Source organism: Eublepharis macularius, chromosome 4 (genome assembly GCF_028583425.1).
Source record: "Eublepharis macularius isolate TG4126 chromosome 4, MPM_Emac_v1.0, whole genome shotgun sequence".
Taxonomy (NCBI): domain Eukaryota; kingdom Metazoa; phylum Chordata; class Lepidosauria; order Squamata; family Eublepharidae; genus Eublepharis; species Eublepharis macularius.
Genome location: NC_072793.1, coordinates 140,899,234 through 140,924,457, shown reverse-complemented (window position 1 = coordinate 140,924,457; position 25,224 = coordinate 140,899,234). Strand labels below are relative to the sequence as shown.

Genomic DNA, 25,224 nt, shown 5'->3' with positions numbered 1-25,224 from the left:
ATGGTTCGTTATATTACTGAGATGGGCTTATACATATGCTTTGTCGTATTATTAAATAATCATAGTTCCCCAACTGTAGTTTATGAAGATGTGGCCCATATTCTTTCAATGGATGGGCCCCCAGTTCAAAATATTAACTGGAATACATGCTGCACTCCCAAACGCTTAGCTAAGATTGATTAGAAAAACCATTCCTTTGCTGTACCTGTACATGCGATAAAAAACATATGTGCAGGTACAGGCCTTATATCACAAGGTATGCAAATTAGGTTCCACTTTTAAGTTCAGAAAAGCTATTCATGTCTGGAAAATACCTGCTCATGGAACCTTCATGTATAAGATCATTGTGGTGGATCTAAGCATTAGCCAGCATGTAGGGAAAGCAAAACACTTTGCACATGGGAACATGTATCACCAGTGTGAACAACCAGCACTTTTATTGCATTAGAGAATGCTATAATGTCAGTAATAATTACTGACTACACAACATTTTATTGTCTGCATCAACAGACATGGAATGATGGAATTACAGTTGATGTAAGGAATGAGTTTCTTGTATGCCTCAAAAAACAATTAAAAATAAAAGAAGAATCTTGTTACTGGCAGCACATACACATGAAGCACCATGCTAACAGTCTGGACTGTACCATTTTCATCAAGGCTTATGGGAAATTCTGTAACCTAACCCTGGGCTTGCTCAAGATGTAGAACAGATCTGCAAATGTAACCCTCCAAGACTAGAATGAGAAATTATTACTGCAACATCTTAAAAACTCTGTCCAAGTACATTAACCAAAAGGTACCAAAGGCTTTTGAAAAGAGTTTAACATACACTTTCCATGCTATAAGGAATGTAGCCCATCAGCATTCTGAAAACTACAACAGTTTAAAATTAGTTTTTAGAACTTTGATATATTTATATATAAAATATCTAATGATCTGTATTATTCGTAGAATAATACCCCTCCCTACCCTACCCCATCACTTACTTCTCCTATCCTGATATCTAGTTATGGGTATTATAGTTGGATTCTCCAAAGAGAGAATAAAAAATGTCCCCTCCTTTTAAACAAGTCTCATCTCCCCTTTCTTTCTGCTTCTGATCAAGAAATCCAGTAGGTTTTTACATATCTGAATTGCTGAATTGTGCTGGCCTGATCCAGAAAAGGTGTTGGAGGTACAAGAAGTTGCTTATGGTGTACCCATCACAATCTATCTATTAGGGGCTGTATCCATTAGGGGTACTTGGGAGAGATGGGGGTGGAGATGTGCAACTGAAGCACAGGACCATGTGCCTGTAGCTCCCATCACAGAGTCCGTCTGCCTGTGAGATAATATCTTTCCTCCCATATCACACTAGATTACTGAAGCTAATGGCTTGTGTACCTGGGAAGGGAAGTGGTGCATGCCTTTGTGACAGAGAGAGAGAGAGAGAGAGAGAGAGAGAGAGAGAGAGAGAGAGAGAGAGAGAGAGAGAGAGAGAGAGAGGAGTCTCTGTTAGAAGGTATGTGTGAAAAATGTAGCCGTTGACTCTCATTCCTGACAACAGTTTACCTGTTACATGGTACTACTTTCATCATGTATGCTTTCCTTAGAGGAAAAAAAATGTAACAAATTGTCTTTACATCTTGGCACCTTGTAAAGTATTTTTTTTATAAAAAAGTTCAAATAAGTTTGACACTCTCCATTATTAATGACTACTTCACTGATAAACTTTGAAAGTGTGACCTTGGAATTCATCATGCAAAGTATTTACTGAAGCAGGAGAAAACATTTTTTGAAACAACTTTTTTTTCTTTCTTTTCTTTTTCCCTTGAGAGCCAGAAATAGGCAGTGGTAGTATAACAGAAGGGGATGAGTTAAGTATTTTTTTTTAAAAAAACAAGAACAGCATAAAACAACAACAAAAACCTGTACAAAATGATTCAATCCAAAACAGGGGGGGAGGGGGAGGGATAATCTGTCAATTATGTTACATTTTAGAAGCCAAAAAGAGATAAAAAGCCCTGGCAAAACCAAAACAAAGAGTCCGGGATTTTCTCCCACGTGTCAGCAAATGTCATCCAATAGTTTTAAAGCAAGGATAGCTAAATAAAATACATGTGCAGCATATTCTGCAATTCCATTACATACAGTAGGATTTTTTTCAAAGCATTTTTAAAAGTATAGTTAATATAAAGCAGTTGCACAAAAAGCAAAAGGTGGTTTGACAAACAAGTATGCATTTATTCCTTTTCAGGAATGACTTTTTTAAAAAAGGAATTTCCCCTCCATTTCCTCCCCCTGCCACCCCACCCCCACCTTCCACCCACCAAAAAGACAAAAAGCTCACAGAGACACATTTGGGCTATATATGTACAACATAATAAACCCCACCCGACAGGAGCAGTTTTTTTTTTTAAATATATTCAAAGGGACACAGAATCAGAAATTTGTAAAAAATAGCAATGTTTGCTTGATGTAAAGCCTGAGATTTTTTTTTCCTCTTGGTTCTTCTGCAGGACAGTGATACCTGCATGGTATGATAAGTCTAATTTTTTTTCTCTTTTATTATTTTGCTACAGTCTTTAGACTATGCATGCAAGACATACAACTAAGTGCAACTGAGTGAAATGTATTTTTTAAAAAAATTTATTTACTCATTCCCTAACAGTTTGAACTGAGGTAAGCGTACTAACAGTTTCTCATGCTGTTATCTTTACTCATGTCTAGCTACACATGCGGAGAATGAACTAATCTACCAGATTTTTATCCCCTTTTGAATACCAAGCTAATCAGCAAAACCACTCAGTTTTGAAGCACAGGGGATACCTTCTTGTGATCCCATCTGGCTACCTCCTGCACGTCATGGAGCTGCCTGAATAAGGTTTTTTCCAAAAATGTTTGAAGTGACTACAGACTGCCCGTCTTTAAATGGAAAAAAAAATTAGGGAAGGACAAAGAAAAAAGTATTAAGACTTTAAATATTTAACTGTCAGCAAAACCCACAATTTGCATCCAGTTAAAAGTTACTGGCAAATCTCCCACTGACTCAAATGGTATCCATGTTTACAAGGGGACAGAATTGTTATTCCTCATGAAAGATGCTGACCAAAGAAGAAAAACGACAGTCACTATCACACTAAAATCTTGTGCACATAAACCAAATTAAAAATAAACTGTCCTGACATTAGCTTTGAACGAAAGGGGATTAGGATTAGTAAAGTCCAAAGACCAAGTGAAAAGGATAAATAATTTTATGCAATATTCTTAGATGGCCCAGTTTAAGTTGGGGAAGTCCTCTGTACACTACAGAACGGTCTCATCTTTCTTGGATACTCTATTTTTTCTGAAAAACAGACTATCCTTTTCCCCTCCAAGATGGAATGCTGCCCCTAGATGCTCCCTCCACTTAATACTGTTCCCTAACTTTAGCCTCCAAAGCTCTCTCATTACAGTAATTCATTTGGTCACAGTAAAGGAACACAAATAAAAACACAACTTTGGTTCAGCCATCTACTTGGTCTTCTAAATTATACCCTATTAATGGAGCAGTTTTCTTCTCAGGTTAGCCATAGCCCATATCTTGTCATTTGCTTCTAAATTTTTTCACCTCCTTTGATCAACAATAAGAGGATATTTGGCTTCATAAGATAAAGCATATAACAGACAACATAATTTACCTTTGTGTAATATTCTTTGGTAATTTTAGGGGGGGGGAGAAGGGTACAAAATAGAGTATAAATTAAGATCCAAACGGCTTTTGAAATAAAAAAAAGCTATAGTCCAACATAAATAAGTGAGCTACAGAGAAGTGGTTAGAGGACAAAAAGTATTTCATGTCCAGTGATTAAGGGGTACTTGATGCTTTAACAGCAGTTTTCGGCATGCATTTGCTCTGAAGAACACTGTTTACTTGCAACAGAAGCCTCAGTACCAATTCACCCACAGGTTTCCAATTGTACATTATTTGATACTGGTTGGTGTGATATTGCATAATAATCTTAACTGCAGTAAGAGAATTTGCCCAGTTAAAATTAATACTTTATGACTAATGAGCCTTCTTGACTTCCCAACAAGTTCCACCTGAAATCTAATTCATAGCCTAACAAATAGATGCTACCTAGCAATCCTTGAACTGTTATTTAACTTGGTTTTTTAAAAAAAAACCACTGTACACAATGCTCTACAATCCCTATTTGCAAGTGCAAATCATAATACATGTCTAGTACGCAATATGGTCATTTCAGATATTGAAGAAGCATTCGATGGCTCAAAAGCTCACAATATGAAAAGAAGATCCTAATATTGCGCAATTCATTACTGACAAAATAAAATTTGTTGGGTGCTGCATGTTCAGTTTTTTTTGTGCTGTTCAGTTTTGTGATGTTTAACCACCATCATTGCTGCAAAATTAAAAAGAAAAACTCCAAAACGTTCATGACAACATATACTGCTTTGTGGAATCAATTTGCTCCACACCCTACACAGTTTCCCTGCTGGTTTGCCTTTCATTCTCACACTTGCAGTACTGCCTTGCTTTCTTTTGGGAGATAACTTTGCACATAGATTAGAGCAGCAACATGAGAACCTTCCTTTTTTTTCCAAGGGGGGGGGGACAGATCCCCAAATGGAATGTTTTCCACAGCTAAAAAAAATGTGATGGCGTCCGAAGGAAACTGGAATGAATGGCAGAAAAAAAGAACTACAAACAATTCAAAGGACATTCAGCTTTGTATAATAAAACACCTAATAACATTCATCACAAAAGTACAGAAAACATTAAGCCTCAAAAGGCCCTGGCCCTAGTGAGGCCTGAGGTCAGAACTTAAACGGTGTAGGAGAAGTGGGGGAGGGGGGAATAAAAGCTATACATTAAAAAGCTGGGGAGAATTTTCTTTTAACCCTTCTGTATACATACTCACATGTGCATGTACACACATGCACACACGCACACACACAGACTTCCCCATCCCAAATGGAAGAAAACAAAAGTAAAGGCAGTGATAATCAACATGCGATACTGTGCAAATATGTTGTCCATTGGAATCCTTAAAATCTGGGGAAAGGCTTGATCTGCAATTTATGTGTACATGCTCAGCTTCATGTCTTCAGTGTCCCAAACTGGAAGAACTGCAGTCCAGAGTCTGCTGCCAAATAGTAGGTAAGCAAATCGGTTGAATAAATTTACAACACTGATGTTGACTGTGAGAGGGAATCCCGAGTACCAAACAAGTCCATCCAATGCACAGAGTACAAATTCCTTTTTTTTTTCAACAAAAAGTAGAAAAATCAAAAATACTCCCAAATGGGATACTTGATGGCACTAAGAGTTAACATATTTTATAGCTGTCAAAATGGACCGAGAGTATCCTCCAGACTGTACAATAAGGGGGAGAGATTTCACAGCTAATTTTGAAGTGTTTTTTTCCTCCCTCCCCACAATCTTCATTCACAGGATCCCGACCACAGACATACTCATTCTATGTCCTCGTTTACATTTTCATCTTCATAATCTCTGTCGTGATCAAACTCTGGACTGTGATTGGCTGTGGTCACTAAGGATAGTGGTCCTTCATTTTCATCTGGATCTAATGGTTCTTCTTTAACATGCACAGGGTGCCTGTGAAAACACAAAAGAAAAAGAAGCATTGGTTGGCTGCTAATTCCTCTCTTTAAAACTCACTGGTAGGAAACAGCCACAAACAATTCGGAGGACAGTTTTGCATAACAAAAGCACTTACTAGGTTCGGAATAATAAAAACAGCTGATCTTTTGGGAGAAAGTAGAGTTTAATTTTTCAAGATGTATGAAAATCCAGAAAGACAATTTCTTCAACTAATGAGGACAGTATTTGCCACCAGTACAATCAATCATAACAAAAGGAGAAAAAGCTTGTGAAAACTTTCCTCCCCTCCATTTTGTCACACAGTGGATCTTAGCTTGGCTACAAAAGTAAACAGCCCGCATGAACAGAAACAGTTTCAGTGGAGCAAAGAAACAAAGGGCCTTGCTTCTCTATGGTTTCTTCATGGGGTTTAGAGAAAACACTCTCAAGTGACACATTAGCTTGATTAATACGATCTTCAGATAAATAAATGAAATAAGAATCTGTAAAGCAAAAAACAGTGGTTTATCAGCCCACAGAGCTTCTGGAGGCTGGGCTAATCATCGGCTGCTGTGTGTTCTGCTTCTCTAGTTAACATGCAGAACCTGTGAGGCAAGTCTCCAGAGGACGACCCCAAGTGAGGTTCTATCATTAATCAACTTCAAGCAAACACAGCAAAGAGACACCATGATACATGCTTTAAACTCCAAATTAATGCATATTTTTACAAACTGTCAATAAGGGAAGAAAAGCCCTGCCAGGAAACACAAACGGAGAGGAAAAGGCTCGCTCAACACAACAATATGATAAGAAAGCAGAGTTCTAATGAGAATAATAACACTGTCAGCTGTAAACAAGGCAGAACATGATCCTCAGCTCGTGGTGGGCACTAAGGATGCACTAAAGAGATGAGATCTGCCAAATTTCTCATTATGGAAGAGCATGTGAATAAGCCACAGGGGGAACAAGGGTTGATTATACAAAATGGGCATGATAACAATTGAAAAATGTTGTCCGTAAATCATATTCACAACAACCCCCTTTACAAATACAAATTACCTTCCTTTTCTTTGTTGTTGTTTGGTAGCTTTTGATATGTAAAATACCCATGCAAGTAAGCAGTGTCTTGTTAAGAGACTTTATGAAAGGAAGTGTGATTTCACTGGTAATATCATGGAGGCAATAAGAACACAACTCATCAGGGAAAATCTATTTGGTTCCTAAATAATCAAGGTTTAATGCAATTCCTTAAAATAAAGTATTAGGTCTCATAGTGATGTACATAATCTGAATCACTGGATGTTGTACTCTCACTGGGTCAGGCAGAAAAAAGAACAAATCGTGGATGTTAAGTATTCTCTGTTTGAACTTAATTTAAGTGGTGAATTTATGAGTAGATGGGACTTCTCTGGTGGACCAAGAGAAAGCCAGATGAAGAAACCAAAAATCAATTCTGGCTCACCGTTACAATGACTAGCATTACAATTTATACACAGGCCAAAGCCAACCAGCTGTGGTGTAACCAGCAATCACACTACAAGAGAAAACTAGGGTAGTATATGTGCCAAGCAAGCCAAACAAGAGCACTAACAGATAAATATTCATGTTCCAGATTTACAAGTTAGCATTCTCATGATGACTGCTACTGAAAACTCCAGGAGAATACAGGAACTTGTTCAGCAAAAAAATGTGTTTACAGGATACTGAACACCAGAGTGTTAGTGGTCAGACTTGTCCTCACGATACCTGCGGGACCGTCTCTCTCCATATGTACCCTGAAGAGCATTAAGATCTGCAAATAAGAACTTAGTGGTGGTCCCTGGCCCCAGGGAGGCCTGGCTGGCCTCAACCAGGGCCAGGGCTTTTTCAGTCCTGGCCCCAACCTGGTGGGACTCTCTGTCGGAGGACACCTGATCTTATGTCCTTTTGGCAAGCCTGTTAAGACAGAGTTGTTCCACCAGGCATATGGTTGAGGCCAGTCTTTGACCTTCTGATTGCTTAGGTGCCTCTCTACCGGTCTCATGCTAGGGGGGGCGACAAAGTCATCTACCCCTCATAAGTGCTGTCACGAGAATGTGATTTTTAATGTATTTTATTAATGTTGTTCGCAACCCTGGGCCCATTTGTGGGGAGGGTGGGGTATAAATCAAATCAAATAAATAAAAATAAAAAAAATAAAACTATGGCCCCCACCCACTCCTCTTGGATTGTTATGTTCAGATTGGGGGAAATGGAGGGGGCCGCCATCTGATAAGTTGTTTTAGGTATTTATGTTTTATTATTTTAAATCTTATATATATATATATATATACACACACATATATACACATGTATTTATATATTTATACATGTTATATATTTTAAATGCTCATTCAGCATTTTATTGTACCCCGCCCTGAGCTTGTTCGTGGGGACGGTGGGCTAAAAATTGAATGAATGAGTGAATGAATAAGAAGGCTTATGAATATGGCTGCACCATAAGCCCCTTGTTTGTATGTTTCAAACACAAAATACTGCCCAAGCAAGCAGAAAAATGGAAGCCAAATCACTGCTGGATAGACCAGCTTCAGCCCCTATGCCCCACAGATGTGCACAGATCCTAAGACAATAGGGTCTTCCTGGATTCCTGAATTAATCACCGTAACACACCCTGATCTTCCCTTATCCACTCTCCTATTCTCAAGTGCTCTGGTAGCTTTACCTCCCATACATTGCAGGTTGTCAATCATTGTTGATAATTTTAGTTCTGCCTGGGAAGACTTTATCAAACCTTCCCAGTTTATTGTCTCACCTCAGAAACAGCTCATCGGTTCATTGTCTCGCCCCAAAGACAGCTTTCCAGTCCTTTGTCCCACCCCAGGGACAAAGTTATTGTTTTGGGGCAGAAGACGCAATCTTGCCCCAATGTATGTTCCACAGTATAACTGGACTACCCCTCTGCCATAGTTGTGTGCATGCTCTCAGATCAGGTACCCACCCTTGGACCTCCAACCAAGCTCTTCTGCATTGATGTGCTGGTTGCTCAACGCTCTCCAGGATGCCCTCTTCTGGATGGTAACTATCATCCAATCCCTCAAACTCTATCTAATTTTTACCACTGCTTTCTAGCTAACTCTGAGTGTGTGTTGTGTGCGTGTTTGTGTGCTGTTGATCTTTGCGTGTTGTTGAACTTTATTATTTTCAATTAAAACCCCCTTTTGATTGAAACATATGCCTCTTTATTGAAAGAATTCTCTAGCAGGTGATTTCACAGTTACCTGCCTCTTGCTGCCCCTCCTTGCATGCTAATTCCCCCAACTTGCAAGGAGACCTCCTCATTGGGTAACAACAGTACTTTTTAAGCAAAGGACTAAGTACTGTGTCTAATTGTTGGTATTGTAACTTACAGGATGTGTCTCTTTAGCACATGCTTGGGATGTGTCCAGTTATTCAATCTTTTGAGGAGAAAGTTATTACTGATATTATTTTTGTATCTGAATACTCATTGATTTTTAAGGATGTTTATGTATTTTTAAACTATTTGCACGTCTCCTCAAACCTAACCAATGATCAACGAAAATGGACTCTTTGTGCCCTTCTTGAAGCTAAAAGACTCATATTACAGTGCTGGAGAGACAAATGCCCACCTCTTGAAATCCAGTGGATTGAGGACCTTACAATTTACATGAAGGCATTTGCCTCAGCTTCTGTTACTTCCTGCAAAAGGTCTCTTGCTAAGTTTTGCTTCCAGGATGGATCTTTCCTGCATTCCCATTCCCACTGCAGACCACCTCAAAGGCTACAGTTTAAAAAGGGAAATCCATGGAAATTGCAATATCTTAAATGAACAGAAGAGCCTTCCATTTCTGCAACTTACTTTGGATCTAATCCACTATAAAGAGAACAAGCAAGCTATGACCCTTACAACTGTTACCTTATAGATAAAAAAAACCTTTCTAAACAACCAAATATTGCCATCCATGTTTTGTTTCTGAAACAAGAGCACTTTGAGAAACACAAGGATGTAGAAGATCTAATACTAGTTTGGCAAACACTATGCGTGTGTGTCAGCTTGCAGCAGTAATTCACATGCAGCAACGCTTCTTTCTGAACTTTTCAACATACGCATATTGGAGGAATAATCTTTTGATGTAAAAATGAAAGTGGCTGTATCAACTAGTACTTGGAGGCAAGGAAATTATCTTCTTTTTATGGCTGCAGATGTACCCTGGTAACTCATAAAGCTGTCTGAATTGCTGTGTGATAAAATCATAAACTCGGGTACTTTATAATAGTACCTAGAATTAAAGATTCATCCCCAATTGGTTGTTTGTACAAACTCATGGGGCTGTATCCTACAGACATGCCACTAAGAATAGAAAGAAGAGTGATCCAGCCTGATTTCTCTCCTCACTGGAGTTCCCAATCTGCTAGACTGTGTTGCCCACAGGGTTCTCATGATGATGCCTTTGCAGAGGTCAGAAGAGGCTGCTGAAGAAGAAAAATCCATTTTTAATCACAAAATGTCTGTAAGATACAACTGATGGTTACTAGCAAAAGGTAAGTTTGGACTGTGTACAGATGTAGTAATTATCATCTCATCAAAACCTCTTCTGAAAACCTATTGCAACTCCTTGGGAAAGAGTGTTTCCAAGAGTTCTCAAGACTTTTTGCCATCACAAAGGTCTTCATGTGTCCGATCAGTTTCATTTTAATTCAAACCAAGGAGTTGCTATGAAGACTACAAAGGCAGATACGAAATTTCCTCTCTAGACAAAAAGCAGTCATTCAAAAACTCTATACAAATAATCTGGGTATGCAGACACAATTGTTTCTTCTTCTGTTGATAAAGAACTGATTTGAGAGTGCTTTGAAAGCATAAGATGCCAAAACATGGCAATATGCTACACAGGTGGGCTCTATCAAAGCCATGGTATATTGCCGCAAAAAGAAAATGAATCTAAATTTATGTAGAAAAAACATCAAAATATTAGTTTTAAAGGGGTAAGATTCTAGCTAACCAAGCCTTTCAAATCATGCACCGTGCTCAATTTCTGATACCTTACTGCACCATATTAAAGAGACTGCTGAATGGAGTCCAGGTGTGGGGGTCGTTTTAGAGGAATCACCCATTTCTCTTAGCAACCTCTGTTCTAAAGGCTGCATTCTGGCATGCGTTGAAGGACGCTGAAGCAGAATGGCAGCTGTAAGTAAACAGCAGCTACCAAATGTTCACATTATGAATTCCATCTACATGCCTATTATTTTAATTCTTTCCAACAGCTACAACACCTTATTAATAGTCGTAATTATATATACTACAATGTATATGCAATATATTATTTTAGACACATGGATAATTTACAGGGAAGGGCCACAGTTACCCTTCTAAGCCCACTGGTTTCAGTGAACTTAGAAGGGTGTAAATATGCTTCAGATACCACTTTTAGGAATCTTTCAGACTCAGAGGATAGAGTCTTCTATACTGTGAACACTGATTGAATTCCAGGGTAAAAGAAATCCTCCAATAACTAGAAATGAAAAAGACACAAAGTAATCACCAAAGGATGGCACCAGAAGTCAAAAATGCTTTCCTTTTTCTTACTAACAGTGAAATCCTAAACAGAGTTATTCCAGTCTAAGCCCACTGATTTCAATGAGCTTAGACTAGAGTAACTCTTCTTAGGATTTCACTGTAGGTATCAGAACTTCCCAACCTTTCTCTTTAGCTGAAAGGCCTTTCACTTCTGAAAAGGGTTAACTATGAATATCTTCACTGACTGCAGGTTCCTTCTTTTCACATCTGACAAATTTTGTCCACTCTAGGAAAACAGGAGCATTTAATAAAGCTCACTGTTTAAAGCCACTGCAGCTTACACAGCACCAACCCATTTGTTTTGTGGCTACCTTTGGAGCACGTATGGATGAAAGTGTTATATCCGAATGCTGTAATTATGCAACTCGTTTCTAATGTTTCGAAAGACTGAGGAAGAGAGGGAAGCACAGGCATTTCAACATGTCGTAAAATGCAATGACTGAATGGCAATAAGATTTCTGCTACAGTGTTATACTTGCTTAGTTGTCATGTTAACAAGTTTGTGATAAAGTTTAAGGCTTGATCTATTTCAATATACCAGCACTGTTAAAAACAATTTAATTTATGGCCGGGAAGTGTATTTTGCGCAAAAGAAAAGAAAAAATATCACTGTAACAAGTTGCTAAATGGAAGTCTGAATGCACAGACAATAACTGCACACAGTGGCACTAATATCTTGCATTGGCATATAATTTTATCTTCTTTTTATTTTTTCTGTCAAGTCTCAGTACGCTTATGGCAGCCCCATAAGGTTTCCAAGGCAAAAGAGGTTCAAAGATAGTTTGCCATTGCCTGACTCTGCCTAGTGATCCTGGACTACTCTGGTGGTCTCCCATCCAAGTACTAACCAGGGCTGACCCTGCTTAGCTATCAAGATCTGACCAGATCTCCATTTCCTTGAATTTGAGGGCTTTCCCTTCATCTCAAAGATGTAGGAACAGTTAATAACAAGGGCCAAAACAGAGTTAATATTGGCTATTAGCATTCCAAACAGCCAGAAGCTGGCAGCAGGAGCAGGACCTCATCTTAATTTTACCACATCCGTGAAAGACAACAGCAACTGCAGAAAGACATCCCTTCACTGTCCACAGACTTCCCCTTTGATTATTTGGAAAGATTCCCTGATCTGCTTCCTCCTCACCTTTGCCCAAACCAGGAGTATGCCTCTCAGCTCACCATGTCATCATGGCATTGATTTTCAAAGCTGTTTTTATCTCAAGTCTGTGGCCTACTGGAGCCAGAATCTGTGCCCAAAGTATACTTTCAACCTGTTCATGCAGTGGCTTAAAGTTTCCTCCAGCATGATTTTACATGGATTGTATCTTGGCCTAGAATTATCTTTTTGGATTATTTGCTCCCTGGAGATTGGGACCCCTGCGCAGAGTATCAGATCTTTGCTGGACTTGCACGCACTAGTTGTTTACTTGTTATGACAAACATTACCACCTCTTTCACACTTTGCTGGCCTTGTCGCCTTTCTTGAATGGAATATTTGCACCGTGTGTACGTAGGGGGTGTGTGCTTGGGTTATTTGGTTTTCAATGTGGACATTCTAGTACTGTGAACTATTACTGTATGCTTGGTGTTATAGCTGATTGCTACCTCCCCTATCCACTCACCTCAAGCTCTCCCCATACAATTGTGAATCATATCTCACAGTAAACAAATGTTGATAGAAGGATGTAGATACAATCATTAAATCAACAAAGGGCTCACAGTATGATCATAAACAAATCATTTTCCCCTGGATAGCTGATAGAAACAGCCATGTATCCACAGTATAAGAATTCTATGTATGACATACGACACATGCAAATTGGAGATGGGAGACAGTAATTGGCATTAAAAACCCAACTTGATTTTACATGGGATGGTAAAAAGTGCCATCAAGTTACAGCTGAATTAGGGCAATTCTGTGGGGTTTTCAAATAGCGCATAGTTAATGTTCATGTTATTTTAATTATTTCTGGCCATTATATAGTTGATCCCATCAAAGTCAGAATTACACGCACATATTATGTGTCACACACCTACTGGGGTATGGAAGTACAACTATTAGTATAACTATGCAATGTGACATCACCAGGCCCACCCCTTGACATCATCATTCCCTGCCCAAAGAGGGTTTAATATACTGAAGATCCGGCAACCCTACACACCCACCAGTGTAATCATGCCCCTTCAACATAAATATTCTTGCTATGGGCTTGCAGTTTACTCAACAATTCTTCTCATAATCTTTAAAAACAAACTTCAAGGATTCCCCATGTGCATTGTTTAAACACCTTAGTGATGGAAAAACCTAGATGCCTTCCTCCTGAAAAATTTCTCCAATATAAGAAATCCTTAACATTGTCATGAAAAGAGCACATGTATTTGTTACTAAAAATTGCCTGAAGAGGAATCCATTGAAACAGCAGTAAAAGTATGTCATGTCATTCCACTTTGGGAATGCTAATTAATACTGCACAAACAATCCCTGTAAAAGCTAAACACATTCAAATGTTTTGAAGTAAATGGCAAAAGACAATGTTCAAATTAATTATTAATTAAAAACGAATGTTGCCATCTTTAAAGATTTTTTTTCAAAGCGTAATGTGCACTGATTTAAAATGCTGAAATATCAAAGTTTTAAGAGCCTTAGATTTCCTTTCTCCTCTACCCCCTGCTCAACATATTATGCAGGTGGGAAACTTTTTTTAAAGCATTAAATGCTAATTACCTTCACAACTAATTATTAGGGTGGCGTTAGGTTAATGTTTTCCTACCTTTTGATTTAGACCAACTTTTGTTAATGCCTTATTCATATTGCTTTGAAGTAGAAGGGCTACAAATTAATTATTTCAACCAGTTTATTAACTGGCTATGTGATCTTTTGGCAATAGGACCAATAATTTCATGGTCACACTTTAAGATACAGCTTGCCTCAGTCATTCATAGTACCTCTCAAAATGTAGGAAAGGATTTTGAATAAAACTAGGTCATCCCTCGCTTTTCTTTGAAATGCCAACTAACTAATATGTAATTTCTGGGCCTCAGTAACCATAATGCATTGCTGAAGTCACCACGCTCACCTTGTACAATATACTGGACATACTTATTCCACACATCTGAAAGTTTCCATGGAAAATTCAGAACTAAGTAACTAACACAGAACTGTGCAGAACTGTTAATATTCTTGTAAAAATTAAACTATATAGATCACACATATGGGCACAGTGTGGAAATATGTATCTTAATTTCAAGACATCTAACTAAATAATTGGTTGAATCCAGCAAGCTTTTTCATTCAATCCTGCTCAATTCCCTTCCATATTATAGGCCATCTCTTACCAATTTTGTCCAAAAAGGACCTGTTATCCTCTGAATCGCCTTTTTGGTAAAGGGAGATTCCCCCCCCCCCCACTTTTGTTTTTCAACAGCTGAAATGCTGCCTGGATTTAACCCAGTGCACCTCAGATTCCTGTCATTCTTCCCATTTCCACAACAATGGCTAATCACATGCTTCTGGAAGCCCATAAACACCACAGTATTTTGAGGGCCATTCGATGTGTGGCTTTACCCCAGTTCAAAGAGAGGCTAGGCAGCCTTTGAACGAAGAGGCTCCATTTTAGCCACTGATAAATCTTCCTATGTATGTTATTATTTCATCTTAAATAGCAATATTTAAAAAATACAAATATGTGCACACATCATCTTTGGCAAAAAAACTTGCTTATTATGGTTTATGTAGAGCTGTGGTCTTGTATTTAAATGGTAAACAAAGTTACTTACATTGCTTGCATAGGAGAACGTCCTGGACTGCTGTCACTGCCATTACTGTTCGCATGCTCCATTGCACCATTAAGCTCTTCCTTCATAGCACTGGCTAAACTGCCCAGAGTGGGGTTTCCCATGGAAGCAGTAGTGTACAGAGGTATACTGTTCTCAGCCATTGAAGCCTGTCAAATTAAGGAACGAGACATGAAAAGCCATAGCAACACACATTCATGCAAGTGCCATCAACTCGTTCTAAGTTACTCTCATTCTGTTTGCACCAGGTTTGCGTTAAATATAAATGGATAAAAGGTCCTCGTTATCAATTTCACCACTGGCTATAACGGGGATAACATTTCAACCAGCTGTTTTTCCAACACAAATTTCAATTACGTTACCCAAGAAAACCTCACTTCAGGGAAGAATTCAAGGAAAGACTTGTCTGGAGTCTGAGACTCATTCCTCGGATGTACCAAGAAGCGGGGGTGGGAGACAATTGGAGGACCACTACTCAGCCATCCCAACGGACACCCTGGGCCAGCACGGACCAACAATAGAGAGGGAGAAAGAGGTAACGCAGCCACAGGAAGATGGAGCAGCTCCCAAGCCCCAGAGGATCAGAAGGAGCAGGTGGAAGGCAGCAAGCCCCACCCTCCAGTGGGAGCCCTGACAGGAGAAGTAAGGACAGCCAGGAGGGGGCCAGTGCAGAGGGAGAAGGCACAAGAAACAGGGACAGCTAGCCGTCAACCAGCCAGACAGCTACCTTACCATCAGGACAGCAGAAGCAGCAGAGGACCACGGCCCAAGCTGCAAACAGGGAGGAAGGGAGAGACCAGCTGAGGCTTCTGGAAGCTCGGCGCAGAGGAAGCTTGGCAGCCAGCCAAGAGAGCACAGCTCTCTTGGCAGCCAAACTAGCCACCCCAGGTGCAACTGCTTGAGGCAGCCAAGGCCAATGCTAGGAGGCAAAAGAGAGGTGTGGCCTGGCAGGTGGAGCCTGAAATGAGGGACAGGATATAAGGGAAGTCCACTCACAGGGCGTGGTGGGTTGTGTAGGAGTGTGATGGTGTGGAGGAGAGAGTAAGAAGGAATGAGAGAACAGCAGAGAGGAGGAGGAGTAAGACCGACAGCTGGGTGGGGACAGCTGTCATGCAAGGCAGCTGGGACAATGTCAGTTTGAAGGGACCTGCGAATGGTCTGAGAGTGAGGTATACCCCCCCTCCTTCCACTGAGCGGGCGCCAGCAGATTCCCTGAAGGTCCTTTAAGGCTGAAGTCAAGCAGGCTGGTGCCTCACCAGGCAATGGCCAAGGCAGAACCTGACAAGACTCACAAAGGCACGCTCCACGGGAAGCCAGGACAGACTGCTTGGTTGTGAGAGCAGCCCTGGCTCTTCTTCTCATGGTACAAATCACCCTAATTTGTTTTGAGCTTTGTACACACCAATTAATTATTTGGAGATCTGGTAGACAGTACTGTTACATTTCAACTAAGCATACCTGGGCTTAAGGGCAGGTGTGTACAGTACAGTTGCTATGGGGATGCCACTGAAATGGCCTTCCCATCATGGCTTATCCTGACGCAGCCAGTTTGGTGTAGTGATTAAGAGCGGCTGGATTCTAATCTGGAGAACCAGGTTTGATTCCCCACTCCTCCACTTGAAGCCAGCTGGGTGATCCTGGGTCAGTTACAGCTTCTTGGAGCTCTCTCAACGCCACCCATCTCACAGGGGGTTTGTCATGGGGATAATCATAACACACTTTGTAAACTACTCTGAGTGAGCATTAGGTTGTCCTGAAGGATGGTATATAAATTGAATGTTGTTGTTGTTAACATTTTTAAGAACTTGCCACATTGAGGATGGCCCTCATACCACAACACTGAAAGTTTTAAAGTGTTTTAAGCAAGGGCTGGGTAAAACAGTATAACATTATTTGATGACTTCAATGGGGCTCTTAATGCTAGTGGACATGAAGCAATGGCTGTGTGAAGTGGCTTACCCAAAAAACTGGGAAACGTTGTTAATCCATTCAACCCCCCCCCCCTTTAAAAAAGGCTATGTCCCAGAGATCAGAAAAAAATGTATAAACATCAGCCTTTAGGCAGTGTAAGGAACGGAATTTCCTCTCCCACACACTGAGACTTTCTATTTGTAGTTTCCATTGTTGGGCTAGAGGGAAAGAATATCTTCACACTCAGGTTCATATTTACATATTCATGGTCAGAAGGCTCAGTGCTGTCCAGGTGTATTTTTGCCTTGCTCGTAGCTAGGATATTCAGGATGCCTGCTCTGTACTTAATGCCCTGCTGCCCACTCAATAGGGTGGTGGTGGGGAAATGTGTGATAAAATTGGGGGGGGGGGGGAGAAAATACTATCAAATCAGCAAGTAGAAATGTCTTAATCAAACAATATTTTACAACGAGCAGCACTAACAACAAATTGAAAATGAGTAACATGCAGATTGAAAAAAAATGCATGCAAAACTAGTTGCAAACATCAGTACAAACACTTAAAAGATTCAGTGGCAGGAAGATGGACGTGGGCTAGGCTTTTCTACAGACAGAGAACCACAATCAAGAAGGTGGAGGGAGGGAAGCCCTTTGCCTCAGGCAGTTTTTTATGCCTGGAGAAGCTGATAATAAATATGCTAAATAAATAAATTCTCTGAGGCTTGAACTCAGGACTTGCAGAATATGAATATGAGGTTTTGCCTAATCCATGCAGAAGATTTAAACAAATGGGACTAGATTTAGCCAAACTGTCCACTGTTTCAAGTACCTCCTGCATGGAACTCTGATCCATTCTCTGTTCATTGCACTCTATGCCACTCTTCTCATTCATGCATAGGTAGCAGGGGAGCCAGCTCCCACAGTGTAATCCTTTGTGGTTACAGCGTGGATGTGAACACGCATGTGGAGTTAATTACCTATGTAGAGTCAAATGTGGGCCAATGCAAGATGGATTTTGGTTCAGGGCAACCAGCAGGTGATCTGTTTGCCTACAGTATGGCATTTGTAACAATGGAGTTATGGTTGCAGTTTGGAGTCACCATGTCCAGCTCTGATATTTTAAACAAACCAGATCTCGATAATATTAATTTCTATGTTCTATTTTCATTTGCCAAAAACTGTTTTGACATAACTTGCCTTTAATTATACAGTACTTGCACTAACCCTCCATACTATTGTGTTTGTGTGTGTGTATGTTTACTGCATTATTTTAATTCTATTTTAAATGTTGCTTTAGATTTAACTTGTTTGAAATGTTGCTTTAAATTTTTTAATGTTCACTGCCTTGGGACCCCATTTGGATAGCATACAAATGTTTTAAATGAATAATTCCAATAGAGCAACGGAACTTGGTAGGTCATTTCATTTGTTGCCTACCTAAGGTTTCATTCTAACATTGGGAAAAGACCTTAGACTCCACCAAGGCCAACCCCTTGCTCAGTGCAGGACATCTAAAGCTATTAGGACTCCTGATGCCCAACTTCTGCTTGAAGAGCTCCAGTAATGGAAGGCACCCATATCCCAGTAAATCGTTCCATTATTGAACTGCAATTATAGTAAATTTTTGCTACTGCTCAACTGATATCTACCCTCTTATAACTGAAATCAATTAGACTTGCCCTCTCAAGCATCATGGGACAAGTCATTGCCTTTTTAATGTGATGGTCCTTCAAATATTTAATAAGCCCAGTTATGTCCCCCCCTCCTCATCTCTAACCTAAACAGTCTCAGTCCCTTGAACATTTACCTACAATACTTATTTTCCAGATCCTGCTCATCTTTGTCTCCCTTCTCTGAACTCCTACCAATTTTTCTATATGAAATAATGTCACTTTGCAGCGATTTAGCGGCATCTTTTTTAAAATACTCAGTATTATATATTTGAATGGCATGAATTCAGCCACACAAGTCTTAAGACAGAATGGCACCTAAGTCTTCACAAGAAGGGGCAGCAATTTTCATTGTTTTTCCCTTTCCACTGAGGAACCCACTTTGCCCCAAATGCTGTACTTGATCGGGATCAGTGGACTGAAGTGGGAGGACACAGGAAAGCCCAGCTCTGCAAAAGTCTGTTGATGGACAGGAACACTCATTGTCCCGAATCTTCCCTTAGTTCTACAGACACACGGTTTTCCTTTAACAGAAGGCTCTTGCATTAGCGGAACAGAACTTTCCTGCTTCTCCCTTCCTGCTGCAGCTCACTGATTTCCCTAAAATGCTGTTCTGGGAGACAGGGGACTCTCCAAAATGGTATGAGGGACAAACCAGGGGTCTGTGGCAGGAATGTGGAACTAGCAGGAATTTAGACTGTATCAAACTCTAAATTCTGCTTTGAAAGCTCTGTCTGATGTGCTAAATACCAGTTCTCAGAAATACACCCATTCAGATGAGATACATGCAGGAGAAATAACACAAGAACTGGGATCAAATGGGTGATCTTCAGAGAAAGGCAATAAACTGATAAATCACTTCCTTGTGCTTCCACAGTCCACTTTATTCCCACAACTTCAAGGAACTAAGACCTAAAGAGTATGTGACTGAGCCAGGATAAGAATGAACGTCTGCCAAGTTCAAGTCCTCAAACACCAGACAGAATAGCTTGTGTTTATGATACAGGCCAGATCTTAATAATATTGACAAACATGCCTTCTAAACATCAACAAAGATGTAGTATTAGGATCTAGCCCAAATCCTGCAGTGAAATTTCCTCTCCCTATTCAAAGAATGGATGGTAGTCCTGCTGCAGTGGGAATGGCTGCCAAAGTCATTTGGAACATTGTGCTCGTGAGGAATTACAGGAAAGTGTACTGCAATATTGTATGGCTAAGTTCACAAAAGAAAACACCCCCCAGGTGAAGAATAGATCGGGCAGTCCCGCAGAACTGACCTTCATCATATTTGTTGTAAGATTTAAAGAGATGTAGAAAAGCAGCATGAGAAAGCCTTTGATTTTTTTTAAAAAAATGTAAGCCCACTGATTTCAACAGACTTAGGTGTAAAAAAAGACAGCACTAGACTTGGTAGCAGGGAGAAGCTTTTAAGGCACTAATTACAGATAACAGTCTACACAGCATTCAGTAGATGCCACTTGTGGGAGCAAGAACCACATTTCTTAGCAATTCCATGTAGACAGCTGTTCAATGGGATTCTTCTGCAACACAGAGACAGTAATCTGGCAACCAACGGCCCCCTGTGATGGACTGCACGTTTTAACAAGCTTGGAAGGGCTGTACGCACACAACTGTGGGACTGTTAAGGGTTAATCCTTCACAGAATCAGAGAACTTTGAGTGACAGGCTACTCCAAGAGATCTGATTGGGTAGCATGAGATTGAGAGACTGTTTTTCAGTCCTAGCAGAGAGAGATCCAGTGTGAAGAGTGGGGAAACAGAGTCCTAATGGAGATCAGTTTTAACATCGGCTGGAGAAAGTTGACAAGGAGGTTTGGGAAATAGGTGCAGACTCCCAAATGGGCCAAAAAAAGGGGATAGATCTTCTAAAGAGAGGAGACTTTCCCTACCCAGCTAAACAGGGAGGTAGCTCTGGAGAGTGAAGAAATCCCTGGCAGGGTGTGGTTGGAAACTGCCTGTGGAGACCTTCAGATTCAGTTAATGACTGAAGGAAAGCACTGGTGTGTGAAGAGAGGGGGCTTGGAGAACTAGAAACTGGGTACCAGCATTCCTAACTCCAGAAGAGAAAGAGAATACTAAAAGAAAGTATACTAGACTGCTTAGAGAAATACAAGGGAACCAAAGCCTCAAAACCTTTAAGTATCTGGGAAGAGCGTAAGAACTGAAGTCTGTGCATGTTCTAATTTTACCTCACAGACAGACAGACAGACAGACAGAATTACCTCAGAAATTTTCAACCCCTGATTTCACCTCACCTTTCTCCTCTAAAGTAAATAAACGACTTAGTTATTTTTGGAATTTTAAAAAGCCTCTAGTGCCATTTCTATTGTTCATGGACGAGGGAACATCATACCCTTCCCCCCAATTATATTATATTCTTCAAAATATAGTCTAGAAAGGCCCTCAGAAAGCCTTTCTGCAGTTTCCTCTTTATAGCTTAGTAACAAAAAAGCCAGAAAAAATGGGAAGAAATAACAAAAAATATTTAAATAATGTCCTTCCCAGATATAAACCCAGAACCAGTTTTTTGATGGATGTTTAGGCTTTAAAAGAGAATTAGACAGATTCATGGAGGAGATGCCCATCAATGGCTACTAGCCAGGGTGACTCAAAGGAGCCTCAATATACAGAGGCAGTAAACCTCGGAATACCAGTGCCAGGAGACATCAGGGGAAGGCCTCAATCTTTATGCCTTGTTGTTAACCTTCCATAGTAACTGGTTGGCTGCTGTGTGAGACAGGATGTTAGACTAGATGGACCACTAATCTGATCCAGCAGCGCTTTTCTTAAATCCTTATTATTCTATGAAAAGCCACAGATTTTGGCTATTAGGAGTTCATTCTATCTGAGGAAAAGGTAAACATCCTGACAATGAAAAAAGGTGAGGGGAAGGAACCATAGGTGTTACAAAACTCCTGTGGTGGAAGAAAATGTTTGCAAATTAGTTCTCTTGAGCTCTTTGAATCTGCTGTAGATCGAGATATTTTGACTTCATTTGTTGCAATACAACCTGAGGATACAGATTCAGCAAAGCTGTCACTGGGGGATGAAGAACCGTATCCTACCTTTGAATTCCATCAAGCTGGCCTCCCTAAAGCACAGTCCCTATCTCTATCCAGTACAACCAAAAAAGCTACTCTAACGAAGAGGATTATATTAATCTTTTTATTTAAGATGCAGCAAAATAATTTTGATGAAGTGGGAAACATAAAACTCGTGCTTCCTGCAGTTTGTAAAATAATGAGACACGCACTTCCCACCACAGAGATAACTTGTAATTGCAGTAAAGTAATTTATTCTGGTACAGCCAGAACAGAAAACACACCAAACCACAGGTGGGACAAATGGACCAAATTCTTTACAGAAGCAGTTAAGATGGGTTAGCAACAGAAGATTTGTACTGGGATACAGTCTGAGATGCAGATCAATAATATTAATCCAGACTTATTTTTAATCTCAAAACTGTGATTTACAGTGCAGTCCTAAACAGAGTTACACCTGACTAAGCTCACTAACTTCAATGGACTCAGAAGGGTGCAAACTCTGTTTAAGACTGCACTGCCAGAGATGTAATGATGCATGATGGGATTTTTCTCAAGAGTTTTATTCAGACATTCTCCCCGCCAAAATTCAATCCCAAACTACCATTAAAATGTACTGATTTTTTCAAAGATTGGGTCTGAACGTGGCTGAAGGGGAACTTCCTTTCAAGTTCCCCCCTAGTACATATGTATGGTTAAATGAACACACATGAAACTGCCTTATGCAGAGTCAGGCTTTTTGGTCCATCAAAGTCCATACTGTCTGCTCAGACTGGCAGCTCCAGGATCTCAGGCTGAGGTCTTTCACATCACCTGGCATCCTTTTAACTAAAGATGCCAGGGACTGAACCTTGGACCTTTTCCATACTAAACAGGCACTTTACCACTAAGCCACAGTCCTCTCAGCCCCAGTCTTTGGACTCACCAGAAAAAGTGATGATAATGATTTATTCACTTGAGTACTGCTGATTCTAAAGGTAGTTTTGTATCCAAAAAGACACACAGAGAAAATTATGTCTGTGTTATGACCACTGTCAGCCACCATAAACATGTGGATATACAAAGTCGAATAGGACATCACGAATGTTGTCATTTCCACGGTTTCATTTTTACTGAGCTGAGCAGATCACTAGGTTTGACAAATTTTTCATCTTGGCTTAAGAGACAGAGAAGAAATCACCACTGGAAGCATTGCCTGCTGAACAGTTCAGGGAACATGTACTTCCATGAAATTAATTTAGAGAAACATCACCTATATGGGAAGCAATACATTTATGCACTCATTTACTTATTTATACGCAGACATTTTCTATCCCCCTCTAAAACAATAACGCAAATGTGGGGATATCCCAAAAACCCTTAAGTAGAATGATGGGAGCCAGAAGGAAGTACAAAGTATTCAGAAAAATCTCTGGAACACAAAAATGCCTTTTTCCAACTCAGGTCTTGCCCAGAAGATGGTTCTCACCTTGACACAGCTGATCTCGCCTCCTGGAGCCATACCATGACAACATCAAAACTAAACTACTATGAAGTGTTCTGCATAGGCCTCCCCTCAAAGTCAATTTGGAGACTTCAGTTGGTGCAAAATGCCACAGCTCGGTTATTACCAGGAGCTAAAGGGAGCATGCATATTACTCCCATTATGCAGTTACTCAACTGGCTGTCCATAAGTTACTTGGCTCAATTTGGGTTTTGGCTATCAGTACAAAGCCCTTCATAGCCTTGGCCCCTCATATCTACAGGACTGCCTCTCTTCCTATGTCCCACCACAGCAGAACACAACCTTCTGAAGGTACTACCTTTCAAAGGGCAAAATCAACAGCTGCCTGTATACTCACATTCTTCATGGTGGCCTCCACCTTATTAAACGGCCTGCCTTAAGATGTCAGGAAAGCTCCCACTCTACTAGTTTTCCACAAACTATGTGAAACTGAATTATCCAGGAGGGTTGTTTTTACACAGGTAATAGGGTTGGGCTGTAAGGAAATGGTAAAGGGATAGGGACAGCAGACTATGCTACTGTGTACTCTCTGTTGCTGCAATTATGATTTCACTGGGTAGTTTCCACATCATTTAATATGTTGTGTTAAATTGCGTATATTTTGTTTCACATTGTTTCAACTCTGTATCAGATCTATGCTTCTTTTCAAATTTCTGCAATTCAGGCCCTATTGTATTGTTTATTAAATGGCCCAGCCATTACATTGTGTAATCTACCTTGAGTTTCAGTGAGAAAGGCAGACCATAAATAACATAAATGAACAAATAAATTTAACAAATAATTGTTCCAGAAGGCTTCCAAGTCAAGATGCCTATTAGTAAAAATGAATGTGCCATTATTTTCTTGCCTATACATATCAATGTGTTGTTTCCTATTCTGCTATAGATATTACCAAGCCATACTAAGGTCAAAGGTATCTTTTTTTTTTGGCACAGCAGGGAAAAAGTTAATTATACCGTCTAATTGCTATGAAGTTTCTGAGAATCCCTTTTTCTTTTTTATTCCAGACAGGATCAGAGGTTTCCTGGTAATAAGGTAGATCTCTTCATGTGCCCAGAGGCTCTGTCACTGCCTTACATGTTACTGGATGAAGCCATGGTTCAAATTAAATCCATCTTATATATGTGACTCAGGTTTTTTTCCCAGTCAGAAAGGGAATGAGAGCTGGGCAAAAGGAGTGCACGTACACACTCTGTTCCTTTTAATTATCACAGCCCCAAATTACATGGCGACAGTGTTTAAAATCTATACTGGATATATATTCTTGTCAGTATTTTTCCTCCGTGTAGAGACTTGAACATGTATCGCTTCCTAATTTTAAATAGGTGGCCGTGGAATAGAACAGAAATTCCTGTTACATTATCACATAAGACAAGAAAGGAGGGATATGACGACAACAACACATGTTTTAGAAATAAAACACGAACGGTTCAGAATGATAAGCATATTAATTGAAATTAGTCACATAGCTAACAGAAGCCGAAGGAATGCTGGATCATTTCCTTTTTTTTTTGCCTTTCAGCCTCATGAATGTAAAATGCGCTTGTAATCTTAATACTCCTCAGACAGAGCACTATACTTCACAAGACTCAAGGGAAAATAAGATCTTAATGAATGGTATTTACAGATGCTTCATTTACACACACTTTCATTTGCTTTTCAGAAGTTAGTACATAAACGGAAGTAATTACGGTAATGTAAGGCTATTTCCTTCTTAATCTATCTGCTCGGTTTTAAAGTAAAACTGGAATTTAATCAAACCTTTCAGAAATGCTATTGTCTAAATAATTCTTTTAAAACTGCAAGTCCAGTTAGGTTCAACAGAATATTACTCAGTCCAACAGGGAGTTGACAAGTAGAGATGGGCATGAACTGGGGGAAACAAACCCTATGCAATCAAATCAAATCAAGGTGCAGTTCATGGTTTGTCATGTTTCACGAACCACGAACTTCCACGAACCTCCCCCAGTTCACGAACCAGTTCATTTGGTTTGTGAAAATATCATTTCCAGGGTAGCAAATCATCACTTCTGGGCCAGCAGAAGGTCTGCAGAAAGCCCATGCCCCATTGACTAGGAAACCGATCGACGCCAGGCTGTCTGCAGTCACGAACCAAATAATTAAC

At 40.0% G+C, this 25,224-nt stretch overlaps 1 protein-coding gene across 6 annotated transcripts in view; it reads right to left on the bottom strand.

Moving 5' to 3' along the window:
- Positions 1-403: 403 nt before the first annotated feature.
- The window catches only part of FOXP1 (forkhead box P1), a 714,752-nt gene continuing 689,931 nt past the window's right edge, over positions 404-25,224 (bottom strand). For all 6 annotated transcript variants that reach the window (XM_054975302.1, XM_054975305.1, XM_054975306.1 and 3 more), the window contains 2 exons: positions 14,937-15,103; positions 404-5,602 (listed from right to left, as the gene is read on the bottom strand). In XM_054975302.1, the coding sequence (XP_054831277.1) occupies positions 5,458-5,602; positions 14,937-15,103 (312 nt within the window). In that variant the 3' untranslated portion in view covers positions 404-5,457. The remainder of the gene's footprint in view (positions 5,603-14,936; positions 15,104-25,224) is intronic.